This window comes from Rhodnius prolixus, unplaced genomic scaffold (genome assembly GCF_049639745.1).
Source record: "Rhodnius prolixus isolate KJV_2025 unplaced genomic scaffold, Rpr scaffold_18, whole genome shotgun sequence".
NCBI lineage: Eukaryota > Metazoa > Arthropoda > Insecta > Hemiptera > Reduviidae > Rhodnius > Rhodnius prolixus.
In genome coordinates, this window is record NW_027411636.1 from 137,971 (window position 1) to 148,339 (window position 10,369).

Below are 10,369 nucleotides of genomic sequence, written 5' to 3' on the forward strand. Positions count from 1 at the left end.
CTAGTTGATGGAATGTAAATGTTAAAAATATATGTTTATAAACAGACGGTATATAATAATGAAAATAATACAAATGTGTTACAAACTATGTTTACAGAACAATTTAATACCACATTACTAATAAGCAGTATAAAATACATACATACATGACTTCATTAAGATGAAGCAGTTGACATATTTAGTGAAGATTATTGAGGCGGGGCGAGTTTCATTCTTACCGCTAAAACTGTAATGAAGTAAAGCTGTACAATACAAATTATAAACTAACAAATATTTGACTATAATTAAAATTTTATCGATAGTCTTATATGTGATGAATATATATGTTATATTTATCTATATTTTTGTTTTTTCAAATAATGTTGGTCACACTGTAAATAAAAATTTAACAACAAAAAATAATACATAATATATATTTGACAAAAATGGAATAAAACAATATATTATTTTTCTAATTATAACAAATATGCTTCCTCAAAATCTCCTAATTTCTTGTGAAGGGTAAAATTACGAAGTTTTTCTATCAGCGTTTTGAGACTTTGCATTTTAAGCGATAACAAGCAAAATATAGTTATATCTTGAGAAATCATTCTGATTGACCTGACGTCAACCAGATTTTTTTTTCCCCACCTTAGTAGCACACTACTAAATTCCACCAGCAGTATGTTGTATATGTCATGTTTAACTCCGATTATTTTTTTATTTAATTCGTTTAAAAGTTCTCTTAGGAGAGAATAGTACTAATACTACCAGATAAAAAAAATAATTTAAAAGGAAAAAAACAACAGGACAGCATAATTTTTACAGCCTAAAATTTTGTTGAATCTCTGTTAGGCACATGTTTTTTAAATTTTTATCCTTCTTATTTAATAAAATAGAACGCAAAAACTGAGTAACACTAACTACTTAATATCGACACGGCGGCTCTCCGCCAAGTATTAAGACGGAATATAAATAATAGTTACTTTATTTACTTTGTATGTTATGACGTGCGTTACCAGCACCGCATACCCTGCAGGAACTATTCTTACATCTGAGCCCAACATCTTAATATACCGGGAGCGGTTTTTTTAGTAATTAGTTTATGATAATGAAATCGAACAAGTTTTGTTAAGAATAAAGTTACACTAAAAGTAATAAAATAGATGAAAAGTACTTTTAGTATGGAGAAAGTTTCATTTTTTAGTCCGTGCTGAGTTTCTTTCAAAATTTCTTTTGACTGACGCCACGGACAAATTAAAAAGCTGACGTATACGATCTCCTTTTCAGAATGTTAACAAAAATGTAAATGCTGACACTGTAAAACAGATATATAATCTCATTCTATAGACTGTTTCAAAAGTAGTGAACGAAGAATTCGCTATGTCTAAAGTAAAATTCTTTAAACAATCGTATGAGTCCCGTCTTCTGTTTTGTTTCAATCACTAAACGCTAAAATTTCGCATTCCCATGCTGTTTAAGATACTTCTGACTTCAAAGCGAGCCTACACATACTTTTTTGGGGGGTTTATTTGCAAAATTACTACCTAAGTATGCTTAGAAATATTTATCGCGCTCTCACTTGTTTTTTTTAGACAGCAACAAAATTTCAGACAAAGAAAAAAGTGTTACGTGGATTTTTGAGGCATTTATATGGAACAAAGACGCGAAAAAATTATGTAGGGAAAAGAGATAGAACGCTGCACTGAGATAAGTAAGCAAAGTTGCTAAGGTAAAGTCGCCACCATTATGGCAAGCCAAAAGCGGTCCCTTACTGATTGATAAATATGGAGGTGCTTAAGGAGTTCAAAGCTTTGAATGACACGGTAAGCAACCGTAACCTACAAGTTTAACTTTCAGGGAATGGAGACCAAGATCAGATACTCACGAACTGAGTACAAATGCTTTTTTTTTTTTTTTGCAAACATTTGCAATAAAAACCTAAAAGTGTAAACAGTAATAGGGCTTTACACTCAAGCTCAAGTAGGGCAAGATCGATTTGAGAGAAAGACCCATAAGTGGTACTTAAAAAGTGTTATGAATCCGGATGACTAAGTTGTATCTCTGAATAACAGGTTATGAAAGTCTTTCAAGTACGCTCTTTTTTAAATTAATAAATAAAATTACTCTGTTGGCTTGTTAACATTTGCGACTCCTTCGCGTCTCATTAGGTGACATGTACAGAGGTGAAAGATAGAACAAATGTGCCTACTCCTTATGCCCCCAAACAGGCCCCCCTTCTCCACACCACCTGTTCTCTGCCTTTTTCGAATTCTCCTGGTAATCGGCAATTGGAAAGTAAAAAAAAAAATTGCGATTAGCCTGTGAGGAGTAATCCTCGAAACCGTACCAGGAATATGGTCACCCTGAACTAAAAGACGATTGAAATCGCTAGAAAAATTATTCCATTTAAAAAAAAAAATCATTCTTGTTTTACTTTTGCACAGTCAAGATGGCCTGCAAACTTGTTTTATGACAGCGATCACAGTTTTAGGCAGCGAACATAACTCTACTGATGAAAAGTCGAGCACTTCGTAAAGAAGATTGCCAGGATCGATGGCAAAACGCAGGAATAAGTGGCAACTACTGAATTGTGCAAAGTTATCGAAAAAAACATCAGAAAATTCATAAGTGTAGCTATGGTTTAATTTTAGATGGAACTATTGTGATTAGCAGTAAAGGCTCTATTTGTAACTTAGTACTAGAAAGACTTCAAATTTCCGTGGGCCAAGCCTTCAATATTAAGTAGCATCTTGCTGACTCTAGAAAGTAAAGAAAACGGGCAGGAACTTAAGATCGAATAAGAGCACTAAGTTCCAAATCCTGCAACAACTAATCTACCGCGGCGTGGAATCGCGCCTCTATTACCACGATTGAGTGAGTACACACTACATAAATTTATTATTTATAAAAAAAAATCTGTCCACATTTAATTTTTTTATACATATATAAAAAACTTATAAACATTTATAAAACTGTGATTAATATTATTATTTTTTAAACATGGATAATGTAGAATGGGTAAATATCTGGATTGCGCCATACACATTGCCAGACTGAGTCAGGCTAGAAGGGGAGGAGATTGTGCAATTTTATTGGTCCTTCAAAATGTGAGAGGAAGTGGCAGGCCGAATTACCATACTGATTGTCCACTACACTCCAATCGCACCGGATACAAATTTATTATTGTAGACAACTGCTGCCATGGTCAAAGAATTGAACATTTCGATAGCCAATTGTTCGGTTTCCGGCTGGGTTCTCCCTTTAACTGATGTCCTCCTTTTGGTGGATTGCTTGCCTCCTAATAATAATAATAAAAAATATATTATTAAAAATCGAAAATCGAATAAAATGAATTAAATATTTAATGACTAATAAAAGAGCGGGAGAAGGGGTGTAACCATCCCGCTGCCACAAAGAGTGCTTTTTAAAAGCGCTCTATGCATTTCATTCTCGAGGTACTACCAGGAGAACAGATAGGCAGTGCACTTAAACCCAACTGCTGCAAAGAGATTCTTTCTGAAAAACGGAAAAAAAAGTGAGAAACATATATTTGACCGTAACATTGTCATCATTAAGGATTCACTTAACTTCTTCGTCACTAAAGAAGTTGAACCCAGCTTTCCACATATTGGACAAGTGAGAGACTAATAACAAGAAAAGATCTCCTTTCATTCAATTAAGTAAAAAGTGTGCTTTCTTTAGCTACGGGGCATACTTGGAGTTTTTTTTATTATTTTAAACTAAAAATAATTCTAAGTTTATCTATGGGACAAATTTGAAGAACTCTTTGAATTTCTATGCCGGAATAAGAATGGAGAATCCACTTAGGATTAAAGATGGGGAATGCTATAAACAATCTATTTTCGCTATATCAAGGGTGTGATAATGTAAATTAAAGTGTGCACAAACACTCTTTTGGCCTCATAATTTTAAGAGATATTTACTCTATAAGTAAATAAAGTAATACAGATTTAGTATTTCATCAAGCAGATGTTGGGAAGAAAGATGACAAGAGCAGACCGAGTTACCCATAAACCCAGATACTCATACACTACCATAAAAACAATATTTCTCTCCTAAGCGGATAACAATATGACTGAACAAAATAACAATCATATCTAGAACATTATCGTCAGTATGTCGTAGAAAACAGCCAAGCCACTGTTTTCAACAGAGATCCAAATATAATCACAAATTCGGTGGGGGGGGGGGGCTCAAAATGAACAATTGAACCAAATCACATAAACCATGCACTGAAAATAAATTATAAATCATGCTTCGTTGTCCATTTCAAAAAATCGTAAATAAACCACTCGATTTTTGGTTTGAATTTATTTATTTTGAAGTTACATACAATAGTGCAACAAATATAAATGTTAAAGAAATAAAAAGTCATGGACAAAGGGCATATTTAGATTTGTGTGGAAGTTGAAGTTGAAGAGGAAATGGAGAATTCACATGATTCTTAAGATTCTGGATTTGGGAATTGTTATTCGGTTGAAGTTCGATCGTTTGGCTGCCCCGTAAAGTTGGGAGTCCATATATCCATAAGGGAATAAGTAAGGCAACAGGTATATATTTTTATTTGATAGTCAATTGAGAGCAGTCTTCATTTGGCAAGCAGTCTTATAGTATTTTTTATCTGGTATTAGTTAAGTTCCACGTAATCGTTTTGACTAGGTAAAGACCGAAGGTATTTTACTTAATCCCAAATGGAAACCAAAAATTTTGTCTAGATAAAGATAAGAGAAACTTTTTCAGTTTAGATTAAGTACTATGCATTTGAATTTCTGTTAGTTTATCTTGATCCTCCATTGGCAAACCAGCGTTTAAGAAGTTGGATGTGACTTTAAAGATTGCGGTTGGCTACAAAGTGGAAAAGATAGCTGCATCGTCGGCATATATGGAGGAGATTGTATTTGAGAAGTTAGAAAGATAAGCCATTTCAACGGCTGCAAATCCACTTATTTATGGCCTATCTACTGAGAGTTACTAGTAAAACTACTATTACTATTACCAATAGGTAATGCCTCTAGCTCAAGAGTCACTTGAGTCAGAGCTACGAAAATGAGAAAGTTTGAGGATTTTAAAGCACTCTTTTCATTTGTACGATGACTCTGAAGTCATGATGATTGTCTTAACAAAAATCGACCAACCTCTCAAAAGTTAAACGAGTCATTAGAAATTGACGAAAACAAATAAGTTTCAAACTATGAGATGAGATCAGAAGCTAAATTTTGCAAATGGTACAGATAAATGTCTGTGGAGATGACACAAATCTACCAAGTAGGAGCTTACTTATGAGACTTCTGGAGCTTGCCATGGTAACGAAAAGATCTGAGTCGGCGGAACTTGGAGTAGTTTCAAAACAGGCTTTTAGAAAATGGACGTCTAAACAGAGTTTAGTTATATTACATATTTAACCAGCCCGAGCCATGAAGTTCAAGAGTAGTTTCAGGTCCTGTAGTTCAAATAGATCACTCTGATCCAGTGCTTCATTATACTTTATCCACACACTTAAGATGAAAGAGGAGGCATGAAAAATCTTATTCTTGTTAAAGATAATTCACAATGTAAGCGTTGTAAATCATGTCAACACATTACTGTTCATTTTACAATAAATGCAAAGACGTCTTACACAAAGAATGATTAGAAACTTTACATTTGTAGGCACCATTTTTGCAATTTGTTTTCATTTATTTATTTTTAGCAATAATATTCAATTAAAAACTTGTTAATTCTTAAATATATGAGTTTAAGAAGTAAACTTTTGTCTTAAAACTTCCATATCATACTTTAAATAATAGGCATCCATGTACCCTGAAGTACTACAGTTCAAGACACTTCCTCACGAAAAAACACTTTGTTTTTTTAGTGGAAACTGCAAGCATTTAATAGGAAAAGTCAAACCAAAACAAGATATAGGATATTTATAATTCTGAGCACTAATAGGTTAAGGCAGGGGAGTCAAACTCAATTAAACCACGGGCCACTTGGTGCATCAGGAAAGATTCACGTGGGCCACAACATATTTACAAATTTTTCCTAATTTCCAATATCTGGAATCAGAGACTGAGAACAGACAATCTTCATTAAGGCAGACATATGGTAATCAGTCAATCTTGAACTGAATGCAGTATTTAATTTTATATACGGAAATAGGTGCTTTCACAAACACGTACTCCAAAAATAACACAAAGTTCGTACAGCAAACATTTATGGATATTTCTCACCTAAATAAGCATATGTCCTGAGAATTCCTACTTCGTCTTTTAAAACCGAATCACTCAGGAATTCCACTCAGAATAGCAAACATATAGCTTCCAAACGTCCCTGGAACTAAGTCAGCGCGTTTATACAAGCCCACAGGCCCTCAGGAAAGACTTTGGGCCACGTGTATACTCATTCGTCTTCAGTAGTTAACGAAAACTGGGAATTGTGGGTACATTGCCTCGATCTTCCCTAAGCGCTATTTTCTTCATTAAAACTTTTACTATTTTTATATTATTTCAGTACTTTGTGGGACACAATAAATTACCTCGGAGGCTGCATGCAGCCCAGGACCGCCAGTTTGACACCCCTAGCTTAAGGGAACTCGAGTAAGTTCTAATCGGGAAGTTAAGCCTACCACAAAATGTGATTGAAGTTTGATAAGAAATATAATGTTTTTAAAGCCAACAAAAATGTTTGAAAACGTAATCAATTAACAGTAACACAACTCTGAACCATGCTAATATGAAAATATAGTAAACACAATTTCAATAAAATGAAGTGAACTCCAAAACATGCTCAACACAAAATCTGTTTACCTTCTGCTCGAGCAGATTCCAGGAAACAATGAAAAAAGAAAGTATTACATTAGAATCGCAGTAGATTTTTTAAATAACTTCTTAAAACTATCTAACAAAAATTTTAATTATAAACTAAATAAAAAACTCACAAGTTTTTTCTCTGTTTTCGATTTAATATCTCGAGCAAGCATAAAGAAAGCTTCGTCTACATTAATAGATGCCTTTGCACTGGTCTCCATAAATTTGATTCCATATTCTATGGCTAACTGTTCCCCTCGTTCTTTAGAAACCTAAACCAAATTTAAAAGTTACTTGCAAAATGACATTCGCATTAGTTTATTAATTAACATTCATTTTCGACAAATTCATTTTGACGATACCTGTCGTTTTTCATTTAGTTCGCATTTATTCCCTAACAGCATTTTCTCTACATCCATTGTGGCATTCTCCTCAATGTTCCTAATCCAATTTTTTATATTATCAAAACTTTTTTCATTAGTTATATCATAGACAAGCATAATACCCATTGCACCACGGTAATAAGCTGTAGTTATTGTTCTAAATCTTTCCTGTCCTGCTGTATCCCATATTTGAAGTTTAATTTTCTTCCCATCTAATTCTACTGTACGGATTTTAAAATCAATGCCTGAAAATAGAGTATTAAATATTAATATTTTTTCTTCTCGAAACTTTTATAAATATAGTACTAAATACTCTTAAGGGTTGTTTACACTGTCTAACAATATAGAAGAAAGTTGTTTCATAAAAAGTTTATAACAAACAAATACACTTCACATTTATAACCTAAATTAAACTTCATTAGCTAATTACATTACATCTGAAAACATCGGAAGATTAAAGTTATTTTGTTAGGAAGGTGGAAGGTTTGATTTGTCCAATATGCACTTACCAATCGTAGAAATAAAAGTGTTGTTAAAGTTCTCCTCCGAAAATCTGAATAGGATACAAGTTTTGCCCACACCAGAATCACCAATGAGCAGTAATTTAAATAAATAGTCGTATGTTTTGGCCATTGTGCGGCAAAGTTCTTAGACACGAACAGAACTTGAATGCACCATTCATCAACCAGTGGTTATTAGATCTAGCCCTGCAATTCTCAGTCCACACAATCAGCACTACTGGCAACGAGGCAAATTCAGCGCGCCCCGTGGTCGTACGCTGTACTGCACACACACACCTTTGTTTCACCATTAAGCAAAAATCAGGTTGGTCCTTCGGGATGCTGCGTTGAGAATGGTTAAATGGTGAAGTCACTAGGTTTTAGGTGTTCATCTAGGATATGTATCTTTGGAGGTCAGAAAATATTTAATGAAAAAAATGTAGTTCATCTCTTTCGCTCTGTAAATACAGATAAAATCCTAGAAAATCGTTGCAACCGTGTTTGAGAAAATAAAAAAGTAAAAAGACCACTAAGTAAATTGATTTCTAAATTGCTATCAATTCCCAGAGGCAGTGACTACGCAAGCTAAAGATAAAGTTTTATAAGTCTTTCTGTTTCATAGTTGGAGTGATCACTTCATGCATTCATCCTAAGATACATATGTACATCAGTACTTGGGTCATTCCATGTCAAATCAACACGGGGTCTGAACCTCACCATCTCGGATTTTCTTGAAATTTGGCACATGTGTACTATTGGTATAGACTTAAAAAAATATGAAATTTTACTGTGATATGTCAACTGGTTTATGAGTTACAGGGATGTAAAGTTGCCAAAAATGGGCTGAAAAACAGGGAACCCCGTGTTTTTGAATTACTGAAGAAGCTTTCCTAATTGAGCTACAGACTTGGGATTGGTGTCATTTTATAACATATATAATGCCCTTTCCTGTGATATGCGACACCATATGGGTTAGGATAAATAAAGTTTGTTAAATTTAAATTTAAAATTTTTTAAAAAGTACATATTTTAAAATTTTAAAATTAATTCCATGAATAGCTAGTAGTGCTATGAATCACTGGCCAAAATATTAATTTGGGACGACAATGGCTTCATTGTTAAAAAAATTTAAGACTAAAGCTCCAATCCGATTATTTCAACTCTGAATTCATGTTAATACAATAATGCTAATAATAATTCCACTAATAGTCCAAAGTAAAACATACTGTTAAGTAATAGGATCTCTTTATTATTTTAACTTGAAAAGGCTTCATTTGTTTGACATGCATCACTTTCTAGGACATATGTAAGTTCTTCTAGTCAGAGTCACAGGATCAATTTTTATCAAAACATCCACTACTGAGACCCAAAGAATATCAGCATTTCTTGGATAAGAGATGATTTAGAGGGTCCAGCTGGATGAAGAAAAGTTACTATTACTTCATCAAGTTCTTCATTTTTCTCTAAAACATATCCAAACCACCAGTTTCTTTATAGACTACACTGATATAACCTGATATGTCGGCTAATTTTAGTTTATCAGGGAATTTTGAAACTTCCATTTCGCAAGCTTCTGAGTTCATAGAAAAGTTTTTAACCAATATTTTGGATTTTCTTCAGGGAATGAAAGCAGCTGTGTTGCTGTGTTTATTTAATAGCCAATGCTTGAGCAAACCGATTTTTTAAAAAACATTCAGATTCAACATAGTCTTCCTGGGTTGAATATGCAAAGTCTCTGTTGGTGATGTTTTCTACTGTCCACTCAAAAAGTTGTTGTGAGTTTGGATTTGATTTTCTGCAGCACGAGCTGCCAGTCTCTTTACCGAACCCCCTACGCCATCACAAGGCCCTTTGCCGACTTAAACCAACTTAAAGAGGCTGTTATCTCAGCCAAAAAATACTGTTCTTGAACAATAGTATTGAATTGAATTATTTTTGTATAATTTGATTAACTGCATAATTTCATTAAAATAATATATTATAATTAATATGAATAATTACTGTAATCATAATTATTATTTACTAAAAATGATTTCAAAATCAATATTTTAAATCTTAATAATTTTTAATTATGATTCATTGATTCATTATTACTATTTTCAATTTATTTATTACTTTAATTTTATTAAAATATATTTTCCGTGAAAAGGAGCTTTAGTCTTAAATTTTTTTAACAATGAAGCCATTGTCGTCCCAAATTAATATTTTGGCCAGTGGTTCATAGCACTACTAGCTATTCATGGAATTAATTTTAAAATTTTAAAATATGTACTTTTTAAAAAATTTTAAATTTAAATTTAACAAACTTTATTTATCCTAACCCATATGGTGTCGCATATCACAGGAAAGGGCATTATATATGCTATAAAATGACACCAATCCCAAGTCTGTAGCTCAATTAGGAAAGCTTCTACAGTAATTCAAAAACACGGGGTTCCCTGTTTTTCAGCCCATTTTTGGCAACTTTACAGCCCTGTAACTCATAAACCAGTTGACATATCACAGTAAAATTTCATATTTTTCCAAGTCTATACCAATAGTACACATGTTCCAAATTTCAAGAAAATCCGAGATGGTGAGGTCAAAAATGGTCTTTTTTTGTGTTGATTTGACATGGAATGACCCACTTGTACATGCACACTTGTCATTTTCTAAAAACTACCTTTCGGTCGCAGAGGATTTTAAAACGAATATT

General features: G+C 33.2%; 1 protein-coding gene across 1 annotated transcript; it reads right to left on the reverse strand.

Annotated features, from left to right (window-relative positions):
* Positions 1–34: 34 nt before the first annotated feature.
* Rab8 (RAS oncogene family member Rab8) lies at positions 35–7,928 on the reverse strand. Its single transcript, XM_074143847.1, has 4 exons — positions 7,684–7,928; positions 7,154–7,419; positions 6,923–7,063; positions 35–3,280 (listed from the first exon to the last, which is right to left on the reverse strand). The coding sequence occupies exons 1-4, from the start codon at positions 7,805–7,807 to the stop codon at positions 3,188–3,190; spliced, it is 624 nt and encodes a 207-aa protein (XP_073999948.1). The 5' UTR covers positions 7,808–7,928; the 3' UTR covers positions 35–3,187.
* Positions 7,929–10,369: the final 2,441 nt, after the last annotated feature.